Source organism: Bombina bombina, chromosome 6, assembly GCF_027579735.1.
Source record: "Bombina bombina isolate aBomBom1 chromosome 6, aBomBom1.pri, whole genome shotgun sequence".
NCBI classification, from domain to species: domain Eukaryota; kingdom Metazoa; phylum Chordata; class Amphibia; order Anura; family Bombinatoridae; genus Bombina; species Bombina bombina.
In genome coordinates this window covers 689,914,397-689,935,534 of record NC_069504.1, presented here as the reverse complement: position 1 = coordinate 689,935,534, position 21,138 = coordinate 689,914,397, and the positions used below count along the sequence as shown (strand labels likewise).

Here is a 21,138-nt window from a genome sequence, read left to right as displayed (position 1 = left end):
TCGAGTGGTAATACTGATGCCAGGATGTCCAGAAAGGGGACTATCATGAGCCCAAAATAAAATCTTGGAACGAAGGCGTTCAGGAACAAAGAGTAAACCATTGGGAGGTTTACAGGACAAAGGAAGATGCTCTTGAGCGGACTGTAATTCTTGTAACCAAGCAGTTGTTAACTGGGCAATGACTTCATGAGGTTGGAGAATGGTACCAGACTCAGGAACTGGGGTATCTTGAAATTGTCTGGAAAGTGCGTCTGCTTTAATATTTTTTGATCCAGGTATGTAAGACAAATTATAATGAAACCGAGAGAAGAATAAGGACCAGCGTGCTTGCCTGGAATTTAGTCGTTTGGCTGTTTGGAGATACAGAAGGTTCTTATGATCAGTAAGTATAGTAAATGGCAAAGAAGTACCTTCCAGCCAATGTCTCCATTCATCCAATGCCATCTTGATGGCAAGCAACTCTTTATTCCCTACGTCATAGTTAAATTCGGAAGGAGTGAATTTTTTAGAGAAAAAAGCAACAGGATGAATCCTTCCAGTCTCTGGTATTCGTTGAGACAGAACCGCTCCAGCAGCAACAGAGGAAGCATCCACCTCCAGAATAAATTGAAACTCAGGATTTGGATGACGAAGGATAGGAGCTGAGGAAAAAGCTTCTTTGAGAGATTCAAAAGCTTCTATAGCCTCAGACGGCCATACTTTACAGTTTTGTCCTTTTCTTGTGAGAGAAGTAAGAGGAGAAGTAATAGTAGCAAAATTCTTGATGAACTTTCTGTAATAATTGGCGAAGCCTAGGAAACGTTGTAAAGCCTTCAAAGAATCAGGTCTAGGCCAATCCAAAATGGCAGAAAGTTTAGTAGGGTCCATTTCGAATCCAGATGCCGATATTACATAACCCAGAAAGGGTATGGATTTTTGATGGAAAGAACATTTCTCCAGTTTAGCAAACAGATGGAATTCTCTTAGACGTTGAAGTACTTTCTTGACGTGGTGCACATGATCTTGGTGGTTCTGAGAAAAAATTAAGATGTCGTCCAGATATATGATAACAAAAATATTCAAAAAATCACGAAAGATCTCATTTACAAAATGCTGGAAAACCGCCGGAGCATTGCATAGCCCGAAGGGCATGACCAAATATTCATAATGCCCAAATCGAGTGTTAAAGGCAGTCTTCCACTCATCTCCTTTGCGTATACGGATCAAGTTGTATGCACCACGTAGGTCGAGTTTGGTGAAAATGGTGGCTCCCTGAAGATAAGTAAAAAGTTCAGGAATAAGGGGCAGAGGATAACTGTTCTTGATGGTAATCTGATTCAATCCACGATAATCAATACAGGGTCTTAATCCGCCATCCTTTTTTCCCACAAAAAAGAAACCAGCCCCTACAGGGGAAGAGGAGGGTCGAATAAATCCTCTAGCCAGATTGTCTTTTATATATTCTTCCAGAGCCATGTTTTCTGGTTTAGAAAGTGGATATGTCTTGCCTCGAGGATAGGCAGCCCCAGGAAGGAGGTCAATGGGACAATCAAAAGGGCGATGAGGAGGAAGACGTTCCGCTTCTTTTTTGGAGAAGACATCCACAAAGTCATGGTAATGCATAGGTAAGGATTCCGGAGTTTCAACTGTGAGAGCAATAGTGAGTGGTAACTTAGTAATCTTTTGAAGACATTTAGTCTGGCAGGTAGATCCCCAGGAAGTGAGTTCACCGAAAGTCCAAGAAAAAATGGGATTGTGAATCTGGAGCCAGGGTAATCCCAAGATAATGGGAAATTGCGGAGTGGGAATGACATAGAAACAAATTGTCTCAGAATGAAGTATTCCTACGGTGAGGATTAAGGGTTGAGTAGAAAACTGAATGTATCCAGAACCCAAAGGATCTCCACTGACCGTAGAGACTGAAATGGAATACTCCTTCTTTAGTAAGGGTATAGAATGAGTAGAAACAAATGTAGAGTCAATGAACACACCTCCAGCACCAGAATCAATTAGAGCTTGGGTATAGATCTTCTTATGTCCAATTAGAAGAGTTACTGGAACAAAGAGTTTCTTGTATAGGGAATGACCACTATTTTGGCTTAACTCAGTTCCCTGGACTAGAGTTAAGCCCTGGCTTTTACTGGCCTAGTAGGACAATCCCTTAATAAATGTCCTTTAAGGCCACAGTACAGACATAAGCCAAGAGTCCGTCTTCTTAAGCGTTCAGTCTCAGTTAATTTTATACTTCCTACTTCCATGGGTTCAGCCTGATCAGTAGTAGGAGAGGCTGGAGTGACTGGATTAGAAAAACGAGGAGCTAAACGAAAAGGAGTTCGAGTGGAAGTCCTCTGTGTTCTATCCTTTTCTTGTTGGCGTTCACGAAACCTGGCGTCGAGACTGATACAGAGATTTATTAAGGCTTCTAAGGACTCTGGAAGTTCACGATATACCAATTCATCCTTGAGACGCTCAGAAAGTCCTTTACGGAAAGCGGCTCTGAGTGCTCCCTGATTCCAAGTGGTTTCAGAAGCAAGGGTGCGGAACTCAATTGCATATTGAGAGACTGGTTGATTTCCTTGACGTAAATCCAGGAGAGTTGCTTCAGCAGCGGATGACCTTCCAGGTTTATCGAATACGTTTGAGAATGTAGATAGAAATGTATCAACATCCAACAGTATAGGATCATTCTTTTCTAGCAAAGGTGACACCCAAGCCAAGGCTTTTCCTTTCATTAAGGAAATAAGAAACGTGATTCTAGAAGAGGCAGTAGCAAAGAGAGTAGGGCTATTTCGGAAATGAAGACGGCATTGATTCAAAAAGCCTCTACATTCTTCAGGATTCCCATCATATTTATCCGGAAGAGGAATCCTGGGACTTAGTTGTACCTGAGACTGATTGTTAGGAATCGGAGGAGGTAATGCCTCAATCGGATTTGGATTGGGATTAGGATTGGGAGGTGCGGTAGCAACCAAATTTTGTAATAGAGCAGTAATTTGATCAAGTTTAGTGTCCAGAGACTGCAAGTGAGTGGCATGAGAACCCAAGAGCTGTCCCTGGTGAGCCACGGCCATAGATAATTCAGTGGGGTCCATATTTATGGCCCGTTTGTAATGTCAGCCGCTCAGGAATCAATCCGGGATGTAACCCAACTGCTAGCGTGAATTGAAAGCACACGCTAGCACACTGAGAAATATCCAGGACGTGACCCACTCAGGAAGCAGATTAGAAGATAACAAAAATGAATATTGTTCCAGAATGCAGGAAAGCCACAAAGGATAAAACGTCCCTTTAAATAGTTCAAAGAACAAAAAGGAAATGCTCTTACTTGAAGCTTCTGAAAAAGGTCCTCTTTAGCAGGCTTGTAAAACAAAGGAAAAGTTCTCTTTTGCAGCTTGTAAAAGAATAATGTCCCTTTAAGCAGGTTTATAACAAACAGAAAGGCAAAGTTCTCTTTTGCAGCTTGTAAAAGTAAATGTCCCTTTTAAGCAGGTGTATAACAAACAGAAAGGCAAAATTCTCTTTTGCAGCTTGTAAAAGTAAATGTCCCTTTTAAGCAGGTGTATAACAAACAGAAAGGCAAAGTTCTCTTTTGCAGCTTGTAAAAGTAAATGTCCCTTTTAAGCAGGTGTATAACAAAGAATAGGTTTAAAGGTAAAGGCCAAAGCAAGGTCAGGCAGGCAGAAGTCGGCATCCAAATATCAGCAAAAGGTATTGGCAAAAGACAGGGTCAGGCAAGCAGAAGTCGGCATCAAAGTATCAGCAAAAGGGTAATAGCTACAGGCAAGGTCAGGCAGGCAGAAGTCAATGTCCAAATATCAGCAAGTAGGGATTAGGCAAGAGGCTTGGTCAGGCAGGCAGAAGTCGGCACACAGAAGAACAAAACTGATAAGGTACTCACAATCCAGGGAAACAACAAACGGGCCCAGATTCAGATCTCCCGCCGAGATTTAAAGGGCAGAGCGTAACCGTCATCAGAGGGGTGTGAGAGAAAGCGTCATGTTGCTAAGCAACATGACGTCAGAGACACAGAGGAGTTCCGGGAGCCGCGGCGACACGGCGATGAACGGAAGCCCTCATGACACTGTGCATGCTCAAACAATGGAATGGGGATTATGCAGATTTGTCTCCCCAGATTCAGATGGACCAGCAAACCAGAGACTCACTCCTCTGGTGGTTGTCTCAGGATCACCTGTCTCAGGGAATAAGTTTCCGAAGACCGGAGTGGATCATTGTCACGACCGACGCCAGCCTCTTAGGCTGGGGCGCGGTCTGGAAGTCCCTGAAGGCTCAGGGTCTATGGTCTCGGGAAGAATCTCTTCTCCTGATAAACATTTTGGAATTGAGAGCGATATTCAATGCGCTCCAGGCATGGCCTCAACTAGCGGAGGCCAAATTCATCAGATTTCAGTCGGACAACATGACGACTGTAGCATACATCAATCATCAGGGGGGAACAAAGAGTTCCCTGGCGATGAGGGAGGTATCCAAGATCATCAAATGGGCAGAGGATCACTCCTGCCATCTATCAGCAATTCACATCCCAGGAGTGGACAACTGGGAAGCGGATTATCTGAGTCGTCAGACTTTCCATCCGGGGGAGTGGGAACTCCACCCGGAGGTTTTTGCTCAGCTGACCCAGCTATGGGGCATTCCAGATCTGGATCTGATGGCGTCACGTCAGAACTCCAAAGTTACACGTTACGGGTCCAGGTCCAGGGATCCCAAGGCGATATTGGTAGATGCCTTAGTAGCGCCTTGGTCAATCTAGCTTATGTCTTTCCACCGTTTCCCCTTCTCCCCCGGCTAGTAGCCAGGATCAAACATTAGAAGGCTTCGGTAATTCTGATAGCTCCTGCGTGGCCACGCAGGACTTGGTATGCAGACCTGGTGAATATGTCATTGGTTCCACCATGGAAGCTGCCTTTGAGGCAGGACCTTCTAATTCAAGGTCCATTCGAACATCCAAACCTAGTTTCTCTGCAACTGACTGCTTGGAGATTGAACGCTTGATTCTAGCTAAGCGTGGGTATTCGGAATCAGTTATAGATACTCTGATCCAGGCTAGAAAGCCTGTCACCAGGAAAATTTACCATAAGATATGGCGGAAATATCTTTGCTAGTGCGAATCCAAGGGTTACTCATGGAGTAAGATTAGGATTCCAAAGATACTATCTTTTCTCCAAGAAGGATTGGAGAAAGGTCTGTCAGATAGTTCTTTAAAGGGACAGATATCTGCTCTGTCTGTTTTGTTACACAAGCTTCTGGCAGCCATACCAGATATTCAGGCGTTTGTACAGGCTTTAGTCAGAATCAAGCCTGTCTACAGACCTGTGGCTCCTTCATGGAGTCTAAATTTAGTTATTTCAGTTCTTCAAGGGGTTCCGTTTGAACCTCTACATTTCATAGATATTAAGTTACTATCTTGGAAAGTTTTGTTTTTAGTAGCTATTTCTTCTGCTAGAAGAGTTTCTGAATTGTCTGCTTTGCAGCGTAATTAACCCTATCTGGTGTTTCATACAGATAAGGTCGTTTTACTTACCAAACCTGGTTTTCTTCCAAAAGTGGTTTCCAATAAGAATATCAACCAGGAAATAGTTGTTCCTTCTCTGTGTCCTAATCCAGTTTCTAACAAGGAACGTCTGTTACACAATCTTGATGTGGCTGAAAAGCATCATCCGGTTGGCTTATGAGACTGCTGGAAGGCAGCCTCCTGAACGAATTACAGCTCACTCTACTAGAGCTGTGGCTTCCACATGGGCTTTCAAGAATGAGGCTTCTGTTGAACAGATTTGTAAGGCAGCGACTTGGTCTTCACTGCATACGTTTGCCAAATTTTACAAATTTGATACTTTTGCTTCTTCGGAGGCTATTTTTGGGAGAAAGGTTTTGCAAGCAGTGGTGCCTTCCGTTTAGGTTACCTGACTTGTTCCCTCCCTTCATCCGTGTCCTAAAGCTTTGGTATTGGTTCCCACAAGTAAGGATGAAGCCATGGACCGGATACACCAATGTAGGAGAAAACAGAATTTATGTTTACCTGATAAATTTCTTTCTCCTACGGTGTATCCGGTCCACGGCCCGCCCTGGCATTTTGGTCAGGTTTAAATTTATTTTTTGTAAACTACAGTCACCACTGCACCCTATGGTTCTCCTTTTTCTCCTAACCGTCGTTCGAATGACTGGGGAGGCAGAGCCTGAGGGGAGCTATATGGACAGCTCTGCTGTGTGCTCTCTTTTCCACTTCCTGTAGGGATTGAGAATATCCCACAAGTAAGGATGAAGCCGTGGACCGGATACACCATAGGAGAAAGAAATTTATCAGGTAAACATAAATTCTGTTATTTCACCGGATAAGGTGGGTTTTTACATACTAAATTAGGGTTTATACCTAAAGTAGTTTCGGAACGGAACATTAATTAAGAGATTGTTCTTTCCTTGTGTCCTAATCCTTCTTTGCAGGACGTGGTACGTGCATTATGATTCTTTGTACAGACGACTAAGGCTTTTCGGCAGTCTTCTGTTTAACGTTAAGGACAGAAGGCTACAGCTACTTCTTTACATTCACAATGAAGCCTTTTATGGAACAGATTTGCAAGTCTGCAACCTGGTCCTCTCTTCTCTCTTTTTCAAACTTCTAAAAATGTGACTCTTTTGCCTCGGCTGAGGTCTTTTTTTGGGAGAAAGGTTTTTTTCAAGCAGTGGTGCCTTCCGTTTAGGTTTCCTGTCTTGGCCCTCCCTTATCATCTGTGTACTCTAGCTTGGGTATTGATTCCCAACAGTAATTAATGATGATCCGTGGACTCATTGTGTCATAAGAAAGAAAACAATATTTATGCTTACCTGATAAATATCTTTCTTTCTTGACATGATGAGTCCACGACCCGCCCTGTTATTTAGACAGGTTGTTAGTATGTTATAAACTTCAGACACCTCTGCACCTTTGTCTCTTCCTTTCTCTCCTTTACTTCAGTCGAATGACTGGGGTGGGAGGGAAGGGAGGAGATATTTAACAGCTCTGCTGTGGTGCTCTTTGCCGCCTCCTGCTGGGCAGGAGTGATATTCCCAACAGTAATTAATGATGATCCGTGGACTCATCGTGTCAAGAAAGAAAGAAATTTAAAAGGTAAGCATAAATTTTGTTTTTCAGGCTCTGATCAGAATTAAACCAGTTATTTGTACAGTTTCTCTTCTTTAGAACCTTACTCTGTGGTGGGGGTTCAACAAACAACTCCTTTCCATTAGATTTGCAAGGTAGCTACTTGGTCTTCTTTGCCCACTTTTTCGAAATTTATCATTTTGATCTATATGCTTCTTCTGTGGCTGCTTTTCTCAGAAAAATTCTGTTGTCTGTAGTGCCTGATCAGTAATGGACCTGCCTTCACTGGCTGTCCTACATATTTCATGGTAATCTCATGGATTTTACTGCTTAGGTATAGACTCCAGGAGTAATGACTTGTTGACTCTCACCACCATGAAATAAATGAATTTTTCAGGGAAGCATACATGTTTGTTTTTATATCTGTTTGCAGGGAAGCCAGAACCGTTGGTATTCCATATACCCCAGTCCTTTTTTGATGCTCTTCAGCAGAGGATTTCTTTAGGGAACACAAGAAAGAGGCTTCCGAACTGTACCACAGGTATGGATTCTTAGTAACTATTTTACTAAGTATTTAAAGCAACATTACATTGTTTGTTTTTAATATATGCATCCATCTGCATTGCAAAAAATCTCAATTCAAAATAAATGGTTTAAAAGCATTTAAACTATCATTTTGTTAGCTCAATTTGTGTTTTTTTGCAGTACTTTTTGAAAAGATTTTTGAATGTTGTTTATCTTATCTATCATAAAAAGAAGCCAAAACTTGAATATTCCATTCTCGTTAAAGTATTTCCCTATTGACTTCAATATAGAAAGTGGAAAAAAAAACATACTCACGCGTAAACCCGATCACCCGATAGTGTGCTAACCCGACATGAAAATATTAATTTTTCACGTTCCAATGTTCTTCACATAGCAGAATATGTTCTATTTATTCATAAATACATATTTCTATATACATTGCCCTATACTATTATTGGCACCCTTGGTAAATATTAGCAAAGAAGGCTGTGAAAAATTGTCTTTATTATTTAACCTTTTGATCTTTTGTTCAAAAAAATACAAAAAAGAATACTCTGCTCTCATGGATATCAAACAACTGCAAACACACAGGTTTATCCCAAAAAAATCTTGGTGAATAGGAACAAGAAATTGTTCAACCATAACTTCCTGTTTTACAGGGGTATAAATATGGGTGAACACATAGGCCAAATTCCCTTAGTCATAAGAAAACATTAGTGAGCATGCAAAAAAAATGTTTTTGTATTTATTATGGGATTCATATTCAACTGTAGATCATAACAGAATGGCACAGTCATAAAACAAAACATGTCAACAAATACAAAATTTAAATGACCCTTGTTCAAAAGTCTGTATACCCTTAGTTCTTAATACTGTATATTACCCTCTTTAGCATCAATGACTTTGTGCAGTCTTTTGTAATAGTTGTCTATGATGAGGCCCTGAATTCTTGCAGGTGGTATAGCTGCCCATTCGTCTTGGCAAAATGCCTCCAGGTCATCCAAAGTCTTTGGTCTTCTTACATGAATCCCACGTTTCTCATGCTGGAAAGTCCTAAAGCGTCCCATGCGCAGCTTTTGTGCAGAAGAATTCAAATTGTCTCCAGTATTTTCTGATAACATGCTGCACTCATCTTGCCATCAATTTTCACAAGATTCCCTGTATCTTTAGAGCTCACACACCCCCAAGACATCAAGCATTCTTTCTGGCAACTCGACCATGCAGCTCATTTTTGTTCAAGTATCGTCGTATTGTGCTCCTTGAAACAACCACACGTCTTTTTTCAGAGGTTACCTATCGGTTTTTCTTTGTATGCCGAACAATTCTTATGGCAATTGTGGCTGATATCTTTCTTGGTCTACCTGACAATTGGCTTGGTATCAAGAGATCCACAAATTTTCCACTTTTTAATAAGTGATTTAACCGTACTGACTGGCATTTCACGGCTTTGGATATTTTTTTATATAATTTTCCATCTTTATAAAGTTCCATTACCTTGTTACGCATGTCTTTTGACATTTCTATTCTACTCCCCATGGCTCAGTACCTAGCCTGCTCAGTGCATCTACGTGAGAGCTTACAAACTAATTGCAATTTAAAAAGCAACAGATGTGAGAAATTAACCTTTAATTGCTATTTAACCTGTGTGTGTCACCTTGTGTGTCTGTAACAAAGCCAAACATTTAAGGGTATGTAAACGTTTGATCAGGGTGATTTCTGTTATTTTGATTTAAAAAGGAGTTAACCCCTTAACGACCGACGACGTATGCCATACGTCCTCAAAAAAAAAGCACTTAACGACCGAGGACGTATGGCATACGTCGTCGGTTTAACAGAGCACTGGAAGCGATCGGAATCGCTTCCAGCTGCTCTAACAGTATTGCAGGCTTGCCTTGAGGTCTAGGCATCCTGCAATACTGTTCCCGAGTGCCGGGACCGGATTGATCACTCCCCCACGAGTGATCACTTCCGGTTTCGCTCCACGTGGAGCCTGGCAGTGTTTCAGAGCATCGGAAGCGATCGGACACGCTTCCGATGCTCTGATTGTGTGCTAAGTGCCTCGGTGGGTCGAGGCACTTAGTTAGTTATAAAATAAAAGTAATAATTTAAAAAAAAAAAAACGTATATTAAAAAAAAAGCCCTAAATAGCCCCCCCCCCTCCCCCTTCACTAGGCATCCAAGATGGCGATGCCCAGTGCATCATGGGGCCTCTGGGGGTGTCCTTAGCCTGCCTCATCATAGGGGCAAGCTAGGGTCACCCAATCTGAGCCTCCCACCCTAAAAAAAAAAATAATAATAAAATACCCCATTTGTCTGATCATGTCAATATTTGTAAATATTGACTATGATCAGTGTGGATCTCCCTCCCTCTCCTCACTTGCCATTTTGTTGGAGAGAGAGAGAGACCTGTATTTAGCAGAGAGAGAGATTTATTTCTTTTATTTGTTAAAAAATATAGAACCAAAGGCTCTTTTCAGAGCCATTAACCCCTAGCTTGCCAGTGATCACTATATATCACTGGCAGTAACATAGGTGCACTTTTTTTTGCTGCATTTTGCTGTCTGTGCATTTTTTTAGGGGTTAATTTTGTTGTTATAATTTTTTAAAAACCCAAAGGCTCTTTTCAGAAACATTTAGTTAATTTAATTTAATTTTCAGAGCCATTAACCCCTAGCTTGCCAGTGATCACTATATATCACTGGCAGTAGCATAGGTGCACTTTTTTTTTGCTGCATTTTGCTGTCTGTGCATTTTTTTAGGGGTTAATTTTGTTGTTGTAATTTTTTAAAAACCCAAAGGCTCTTTTCAGAAACATTTAGTTAATTTAATTTAATTTTCAGAGCCATTAACCCCTAGCTTGCCAGTGATCGCTATAAATCACTGGCAGTTGCATAGCTGTACTTTTTTGCTGTCTGTGCATTTTTTTAGGGGTTAATTTTGTTGTTGTAATTTTTTAAAAACCCAAAGGCTCTTTTCAGAAACATTTAGTTAATTTAATTTAATTTTCAGAGCCATTAACCCCTAGCTTGCCAGTGATCGCTATAAATCACTGGCAGTTGCATAGCTGTACTTTTTTTGCTGTCTGTGCATTTTTTTAGGGGTTAATTTTGTTGTAATTTTTTAAAAACCCAAAGGCTCTTTTCAGAAACATTTAGTTAATTTAATTTAATTTTCAGAGCCATTAACCCCTAGCTTGCCAGTGATCGCTATAAATCACTGGCAGTAGCATAGCTGTACTTTTTTGCTAGTTAATTTAGTTAATTAATTTAGTTAATTTAATTTAATTTTCAGAGCCATTAACCCCTAGCTTGCCAGTGATCGCTATAAATCACTGGCAGTTGCATAGCTGTACTTTTTTGCTGTCTGTGCATTTTTTTAGGGGTTAATTTTGTTGTTGTAATTTTTTAAAAACCCAAAGGCTCTTTTCAGAAACATTTAGTTAATTTAATTTAATTTTCAGAGCCATTAACCTCTAGCTTGCCAGTGATCGCTATAAATCACTGGCAGTAGCATAGCTGTACATTTTTGCTAGTTAATTTAGTTAATTAATTTAGTTAATTTAATTTTTTTTAGTAATTGTTTTCTGTGACAGATACAAAAATGTCACAGAAAAGATATAGTGCTGAGGAGGCGTATGCCATCCTTGCGTCAGAGTCAGATGCCTCTATTTCTGACTCAGACCCCAATTTTGACCCTGCCATGTGCTCAGATACATCACTAGATGCAGTCTCAACTGATAGTGATGTATCTGTGGCTGCTAGCCCCCCTGCCAGCCCCCCTGCCAGCCCCCCTGCTAGCCCCCCTGCCAGAAGGAGGCGTGTTGCTGCCATTGCTGCTGAAGAGTGGGTAACGCCTCATCTCCAGAGGCCAGATATCCCACCCTTCACAGCAAATGCTGGCATAAATATAGATGTGGCAGGTTTTAGCCCCCAGCAGTTTCTGGAAGTGTTTCTGGGCGATGATATATTGGGGAACATTGTCGCCCAAACTAATTTATATGCCCATCAGTTCCGTGCTGCAAAGCCTGGAACATATTTGGCAAAGCAGCAATGGGCCCCCATCAATGTGCCAGAATTCAAAAAATTCTGGGCATTGACTATGCTGATGGGCATCATAAAGAAACCCTCCATTCGCTCCTACTGGAGTACTAGCCCCATCTGCTCTACCCCCATTTTCTCCCAGACTATGTCGAGGAAGAGGTATGAAATGATTCTGCATTTCATGCACTTCAGCGACAACAGCCTGTGCCCCCCTAGGGAGCATCCCCAATTTGACAGGCTGTATAAAATCCGCCCCCTGATAACCCACTTTTCTGCCAGGTTTGCAGAGGCTTATACACCTGGAAGGAATATATGCGTTGATGAATCCCTAATGAAGTATAAGGGAAGGCTGGGATTCAAGCAGTATATTCCTTCCAAACGCTCCAGATATGGGGTAAAGGTGTATAAGCTCTGTGACAGCGAGACTGGGTATACTCAGGCCTTCCGGGTGTATGAGGGAAAGGATAGCCACCTTGACCCTCCAGGTTGCCCAGAACATATGGGAACCACTGGCAAGATTGTCTGGGACCTGATATTACCCCTAATGAACAAAGGGTATCACTTGTACTTAGACAATTTTTATACAAGTGTCCTTTTGTTCAAGCTACTGTATTGCTTTGATACAGTAGCTTGCGGTACAATTAAAAAGAACCGCGCAGGTTTCCCAGGACAGCTTGTACGCACCCGGCTACGAAGGGGGGAGACCTCAGCTCTGCGCCAAGAGGAGCTGTTGGCACTGAAGTACAGAGACAAGAAGGATGTATACCTTCTTACCACCATCCATACAGAGAGGACGGTGGCGGTTTCTGTACGTGGCAGAGCTGAGATCATAAGGAAGCCAGTGTGCATCAAGTCTTATAACCGGCATATGGGTGGGGTTGATCTGGCTGATCAGCTGCTGCAGCCCTACCTAATTATGCGGAAGACAAGGGCCTGGTACAAAAAGGTTGCAATTTACCTAATGCAGATTGCAACCCACAACGCTTTTTTGTTGTTCAAAAAAGCAAACCCCAGAGTTAAAGGGACAGTCAACACTTACTTTAACATGTTTTTATATTGAAAATAACAAAACGGAGGTCCGCCTACACTATACCCCTCCTGCCTTGCCGCCTTGCTTCTGTCCTAATCAGTGGCGCTAACTACTCTAATACCCAGTAAATATGGATGCCGGACTCCCCCCACCATTACGTAGCTGCCTTCTTCTTCAACTGATAAGCAAATCAGAATCCAGGCATCGGACAGAAATTGCAAGCGCGTGCAATTTCAGTCCGAGGACTGGATTCTGATTTGCTTATCAGTTGAAGAAGAAGGCAGCTACGTAATGGTGGGGGGAGTCCGGCATCCATATTTACCGGGTATTAGAGTAGTTAGCGCCGCTGATTAGGACAGAAGCAAGGCGGCAAGGCAGGAGGGGTATAGTGTAGGCGGACCTCCGTTTTGTTATTTTCAATATAAAAACATGTTAAAGTAAGTGTTGACTGTCCCTTTAAAAAGACTTTTTTACAGTTTCAGCTCCAGATTATTACGGGGATTTTGTACCATGATGCACCTGCTCCCCGGGCGGTGATGGGAGAGAGCAGAGTTGGGGCTACCCATTTTATTTTTAAAATCCCCCCTACTGCCACAAAGCAGAAACCACAAAAAAAATGCAGAGTCTGTACCAAGAGGGGGAAGAGAAGGGACACCATATATTACTGTCCTGATTGCCCTGGACAGCCTGCACTCTGCATTGGGGACTGCTTCAAGCGGTACCATACAATGGTCAATTTTTAAAAAAATAAATACATTTGCTGTTACATATATATATATATATATATTTTTGGTTATGTTTACAGTTAGATGTTTTTTTGTTTTTTTTACTTTTACTGTGCCAGATTTTTACATTTCACTACTCTATTTTTTTCTAAAATTGGGCCTGTTTTTTTTTAACCAAAACCCCTGTCAAACCTATGCATGGGGGACATAGGTGTTCTCAGGGTGCCTTGCAGAAAACAACCTGAAGTATGTTTTTGTAATAACTTACAACAGTCTCTCCTAAATTATAGTCAAAAAGCAATGTGTCTGTAAAAATGAAAATTGAAAAATTACCACCATACACTTTCTCCAATTTTTTGGGCTAAAACGGTTGCTTCAAAGGCATCAAAGCACACCATATACAATACCTTGGGGTGTCAACATTTAAAAAATATACACTTTGAATGCAATAAATAAAAGTGGGGTATGCGATAGGCCCCAAACTAAAGATAGGCCTATCAGAAGAAATACTCTCATTTTTAATAACTAAAATCATGTAACATAACCTTCCCAAAATCCTGGCAAACCTATGCATGGGGGGCATAGGTGTACTCAGGGTGCCTTGCAGAAAACAACCTGAAGTATTCTTTTGCAATAACTTACAACAGTCTCTCCTAAATCATAGTAAAAAAGCAATGTGTCTGTAACAATGAAAATTGAAAAATTACCACCATATACTTTCTCCAATTTTTTGGGCTAAAACGGTTGCATCAAAGTCATCAAACCACTCCATGTATAATACCTTGGGGGGTCAACTTTTTAAATATAATCACATTTATGGAAAACAAATAAATTGGGGTATGTTAAAAGACCCCCAAAAAAGACAATAGGCAAAGAAAATATGTTAAATGTGAAAAAAAATCACAAACACATGTCAGACATTTGGCATTGCACCGCCCAAACAAGCCACCAAACCTATGCATAGGTGGTATCACTGAACTCAGGAGATGTTGGTGACCACATATTGGTGTCTTCTTTGGTAGTAACACATAACAGGAGCTGTGAATCCATGTCTAAAGTACAATGTATGTGAAAAATAACACAAAGAAATGAATGCCCAATAGTTTGACAAAGACTAGTGGTTGAATTAGTGTATGGAAAGTGTTAAAACACCTGCATTTGAAATACCCTAGGATGTCTACTTTTCAAAAATATATGGTTTTATGGGGGTAAATTACATTGGCCGGCTTCAGAAATGTCTTAAATAGTGCATGGGATGTGAAAAGGGGAAGTGTAAAAAATGGAATGCGCTTCCTAAAAATAAGGCCTTCTAGCCCCCAGAGAACCCAACACACCTATACATGGGTGGTATCACTGTACTCAGGAGATGTTGTTGAACACATATTGAGGTGTTTTTTGGCAGTAACACATAACAGGAACTGGGAATCCATGCCTAAAGTACAATGTGTGTGAAAAATAACACAAAAAAATGACTACCCAAAAGTTTGACAAAGACTGGTGGTTAAATAAGTTCATGGAAAGTGTGAAAATACCAGCATTTCAAATACCCTAGGGGGTCTACTTCTCAAAAATATATGGTTTGATGGGGGTAAATTCCATTGGCCAGCTTCAGAAATGTCCCTAATAGGACATGGGTGCATGATGACCGATGTGAAAATTCCAAGTTGAAAAACTGGAATGCGCTTCCTAAAATTAAGGCCTTTTAGCCCCCAGAGAACCCGACACACCTATACATGGGTGGTATCACTGTACTCAGGAGATGTTGTTGAACACATATTGAGGTGTTTTTTGGCAGTAACACATAACAGGAACTGAGAATCCATGCCTAAAGTACAATGTGTGTGAAAATTAACACAAAATAATGACTACCCAAAAGTTTGACAAAGACTGGTGGTTGAATTAGTGCATGGAAAGTGTTAAAATACAAGCATTTGAAATACCCTAGGGTGTCTACTTTTCAAAAATATATGGTTTGATGGGGGTAAATTGCATTGACCAGCTTCAGAAATGTCCCAAATAGGACATGGGTGCATGATGACCGATGTGAAAATTCCAAGTTGAAAAACTGGAATGCGCTTCCTAAAATTAAGGCCTTTTAGCCCCCAGAGAACCCGACACACCTATACATGGGTGGTATCACTGTACTCAGGAGATGTTGTTGAACACATATTGAGGGTTTTTTTGGTAGTAACACATAACAGGAACTGAGAATCTATGCCTAAAGTACAATGTGTGTGAAAAATAACACAAAATAATGACTACCCAAACGTTTGACAAAGACTGGTGGTTGAATTAGTGCATGGAAAGTGTTAAAATACAAGCATTTGAAATACCCTAGGGTGTCTACTTTTCAAAAATATATGGTTTGATGGGGGTAAATTCCATTGACCAGCTTCAGAAATGTCCCAAATAGGACATGGGTGCATGATGACCGATGTGAAAATTCCAAGTTGAAAAACTGGAATGCGCTTCCTAAAATTAAGGCCTTTTAGCCCCCAGAGAACCCGACACACCTATACATGGGTGGTATCACTGTACTCAGGAGATGTTGTTGAACACATATTGAGGGTTTTTTTGGTAGTAACACATAACAGGAACTGAGAATCCATGCCTAAAGTACAATGTGTGTGAAAAATAACACAAAATAATGACTACCCAAAAGTTTGACAAAGACTGGTGGTTGAATTAGTGCATGGAAAGTGTTAAAATACAAGCATTTGAAATACCCTAGGGTGTCTACTTTTCAAAAATATATGGTTTGATGGGGGTAAATTCCATTGACCAGCTTCAGAAATGTCCCAAATAGGACATGGGTGCATGATGACCGATGTGAAAATTCCAAGTTGAAAAACTGGAATGCGCTTCCTAAAATTAAGGCCTTTTAGCCCCCAGAGAACCCGACACACCTATACATGGGTGGTATCACTGTACTCAGGAGATGTTGTTGAACACATATTGAGGGTTTTTTTGGTAGTAACACATAACAGGAACTGAGAATCCATGCCTAAAGTACAATGTGTGTGAAAAATAACACAAAATAATGACTACCCAAAAGTTTGACAAAGACTGGTGGTTGAATTAGTGCATGGAAAGTGTTAAAATACAAGCATTTGAAATACCCTAGGGTGTCTACTTTTCAAAAATATATGGTTTGATGGGGGTAAATTCCATTGACCAGCTTCAGAAATGTCCCAAATAGGACATGGGTGCATGATGACCGATGTGAAAATTCCAAGTTGAAAAACTGGAATGCGCTTCCTAAAATTAAGGCCTTTTAGCCCCCAGAGAACCCGACACACCTATACATGGGTGGTATCACTGTACTCAGGAGATGTTGTTGAACACATATTGAGGGTTTTTTTGGTAGTAACACATAACAGGAACTGAGAATCCATGCCTAAAGTACAATGTGCGTGAAAAATAACACAAAATAATGACTACCCAAAAGTTTGACAAAGACTGGTGGTTGAATTAGTGCATGGAAAGTGTTAAAATACAAGCATTTGAAATACCCTAGGGTGTCTACTTTTCAAAAATATATGGTTTGATGGGGGTAAATTCCATTGACCAGCTTCAGAAATGTCCCAAATAGGACATGGGTGCATGATGACCGATGTGAAAATTCCAAGTTGAAAAACTGGAATGCGCTTCCTAAAATTAAGGCCTTTTAGCCCCCAGAGAACCCGACACACCTATACATGGGTGGTATCACTGTACTCAGGAGATGTTGTTGAACACATATTGAGGGTTTTTTTGGTAGTAACACATAACAGGAACTGAGAATCCATGCCTAAAGTACAATGTGTTTGAAAAATAACACAAAATAATGACTACCCAAAAGTTTGACAAAGACTGGTGGTTGAATTAGTGCATGGAAAGTGTTAAAATACAAGCATTTGAAATACCCTAGGGTGTCTACTTTTCAAAAATATATGGTTTGATGGGGGTAAATTCCATTGACCAGCTTCAGAAATGTCCCAAAAAGGACATGGGTGCATGATGACCAATGTGAAAATTCCAAGTTGAAAAACTGGAATGCGCTCCCTAAAAATAAGAGCTTTTAGCCCCCAGAGAACCCGACACACCTATACATGGGTGGTATCACTGTACCCAGGAGATGCTGCTGAAGACATATGAGGCTGTTATTTGGCAGTAACCCTTAATATTATCAGTAAATGTATTCTTAAATTGCTATTTTGTCAAAAAATCAAATTATTTTTTTTCCCCCCCAAACTTTGGCATAGATTGGTGGTAAAATGGTTGCATGAAAAAAGTCAAAATACCCCAAGTTTAATACCTTAGGTTGTCTTCTTTTAAAAAATATATACATTTGAAGGGTTATTCAGGGATTCATGACAGATATTGGTGTTACAATGTAACTATCGCCAATTTTGAAAAAACATGGTTTTGAAATAGCAAAGTGCTACTTGTACTTATTGCCCTATAACTTGCAAAAAAAGCAAAGAACATGTAAACATTGGGTATTTATAAACTCAGGACAAAATTTAGAAACTGTTTAGCATTGGTATTTTATGGTGGTTGTAGATGTGTAAGAAATTTTGGGGCTCAAAGTTAGAAAAAGTGCATTTTTTTTTCATTTTTTCCTCATATTTTATATATTTTTTTATAGTAAATTATAAGATATGATGAAAATAATCATATCTTTAGAAAGTCCATTTAATGGCGAGAAAAACAGTATATAATATGTGTGGGTACAGTAAATGAGTAAGAGGAAAATTACAGTTAAACACAAACATCGCAGAAATGCAAAAATAGCCTTGGTCCCAGATGGTCAACAAATTGAAAAGTGGTCTGGTCACTAAGGGGTTAAACAACTATGTGTTAATAAATGGTTTCATATGATCACTATCCTAAAATAAAAGACAGTTGTTTTGCAGTATGAAAGGGTATGCAAACTTTCGAGCACAACTGTGTGTGTGTATGTGTGTATGTATGTATATATATGTGTATGTATGTATGTATGTATGTATATATATATATATATATATATATATATATATATATATATATATATATATATATATATATATATATATATATATATATATATATATATATATGTATTACTAGCGAAGGATAGAATATACCACTAACCAGTAGAGGTATAAGCTCTGGATCTAATGAAGCGCACTGTGAAAAGGTCAACCAAACATGCAATAAGTTACAATATAAGAACAATAAAATAAGAAAATAAAATAAAATTAAGTATAAGGATATGGACACCCCAATAAAAGCTGCTGGATACAAAGTCCCCCAAATAGGCGAAATATCTTTTCCTAATATTTCTAAAATAAAAATAAATTATTGAAGGGATATGGGAGATATGTAAGAAGCGCTAATATATAGAGGTCCAGTCCTAGTATAAATAAATAAATACCGTAATGTCCAATAATTAATAATAGTATTATAACTATACAAAGTGATTAAAACACTTAAAAAACTTAAAAAAATGAAAGTGAATATGATTAATAATTAAAAAAAAAATGGTAATTTAAAAATGGCACATTGAATATATGGAAAGCTGACTTATATGCACAAATCCTCATAAAGACAGAAATACAGCAAATAACAAATAACAATCTGGATAAAACATGCGTTAGATCTGTATAAAACCAATTAAGTGTATACACATAAAAACACACTTTAAATAAAAACACACTTTGAATGCAAAGAGGAAAGAGAAAGTCCCAATATATGAAGAGATCCCAATTCGTGTGAAAAGGTTATGGAATAAGATATAGTTTGTGTTCTTTTCTTAATAACTTCAAACACCCTTCTAATGGTGATCATTTACTCCAGACGATCTCCTTAGGGTATATACTCACAGGAACTGCCCTCAATCACTATGAGGTAAGATACAGGTGTTAGTCCTCTATACAGCTCTTTGCCCGTATTCAGACAGTGTAACTTGTCTCACATAGAGATGTCCTGGAAGGCTCGTACAGCTCAGTTGGTATATAAAAGACAAAAGTAATGCAAAAACTAGTGCAATATTGTCTAACACCAGTTTATTATAATCATTATCATATTCTAGCCTCTCAGGAGGAAGGGAGAACGAATGTTCTATAATTCACCTTCGAAACGCGTAAGGCTTGATAGAGTATTATTTTGAGACCGACACACCGCAGACCACCTTATCGATACATTCATCTGTATATCCACTGATGCATGTTATGCGTTTAGTTACCTCGTATCATTGAGGTTTGCAAATGTGAGTGTTAACGCTTGCCTTGTAAATCTATTCTTTTTCAGATCACCCCACAGATTTTCAATCGGATTCAGGTCTGGGCTCTGGCTGGGCCATTCCAAAACTTTAATAATCTTCTTATGAAGCCATTCCTTTGTTGATTTGGATGTATGCTTTGGGTTGTTGTCATGCTGAAAGATGAAGTTCCTCTTTATGTTCAGCTTTCTAGCAGAAGCCTGAAGGTTTTGTGCCAATATTGACTGGTATTTGGAACTGTTCATAATTCCCTCTAGCTTAACTAAGGCCCCAGTTCCAGCTGAAGAAAAACAGCCCAAAGCATGATGCTGCCACCACCATGCTTCACTGTGGGAATGGTGTTCTTTTGGTGATGTGCAGTGTTGTTTTTGCACCACACATATCTTTTGGAATTATGGCCAAAAAGTTCAACCTTGGTTTCATCAGACCATAACACCTTTTCCCACATGCTTTTGGGAGACTTCAGATGTGTTTTTGCAAAATGTAGCCTGGCTTGGATGTTTTTCTTCGTAAGAAAAAGCTTTCATCTTGCCACTCTACCCCAGACTACTTCATAGCCCAGACATATGAAGAATATGTGAGATTGTTGTCACATGTTCCACACAGCCAGTACTTGCCATATATTCCTGCAGCTCCTTTAATGTTGCTGTAGGCCTCTTGGTAGCGTCCCAGACCAGTTTTCATCTTGTCTTTTCATCAATTTTGGAGGGACGTCCAGTTCTTGGTAATGTTACTGTTGTGCCATATTTTCTCCACTTGATGAGGACTGTCTTCACTGTGTTCCATGGTATATCTAATGCCTTGGAAATTCTTTTGTACCCTTCTCCTGACTGATACCTTTTAATAATGAGATCCCTCTGATGCTTTGGAAGCTCTCTGTGGACCATGGCTTTTGCTGTGGGATGTGACTAAGAACATTTCAGGAAAGACCAACTAGAGCAGCTGAACTTTATTTGGGGTTAATCAGAGGCACTTTAAATGATGGCAGGTGTATGCTGACTCCTATTTAACACGATTTTGAATGTGATTGCCTAATTCTGAACACAGCTACATCCCCAGTTATAAGGGTGTGCACACTTATGCAACCACATTATTTTAGTTTTTTTTGTTTTCTTCCCTCCACCTAAAAGATTTCAGTTTGTTTTTCAATTGAGTTGTACAGTTTATAGGTCACATTAAAGGTGAAAAAGTTCTGAAATGATTTATCTTTGTCTAATTTTTCTACATCACAGAAACCTGACATTTTAACAGGGGTGTGTAGACTTTTTATATCCACTCTATGTACAGTATGTGTGTATATATATATATATATATATATATATATATACATACATACAGTATCACACACAAGTGAGTACACCCCACACATTTCTGTAAATATTTTATTATATCTTTTTATGCGACAACACTGAAGAAATGACACATTGCTACAATATAAAGTAGTGTGCAGCCTGTATAACACTGTAAATTTGCTGTCCCCTCAAAATAACTCAACACACAGC

General features: G+C 39.7%; 1 protein-coding gene across 1 annotated transcript in view; it reads left to right on the top strand.

Annotated features, from left to right (window-relative positions):
* The window catches only part of C6H2orf42 (chromosome 6 C2orf42 homolog), a 143,050-nt gene that overhangs the window by 65,638 nt on the left and 56,274 nt on the right, over positions 1 to 21,138 (top strand). The window contains exon 6 of the mRNA XM_053717774.1: positions 7,506 to 7,613. Within this exon, the coding sequence (XP_053573749.1) occupies positions 7,506 to 7,613 (108 nt within the window). The remainder of the gene's footprint in view (positions 1 to 7,505; positions 7,614 to 21,138) is intronic.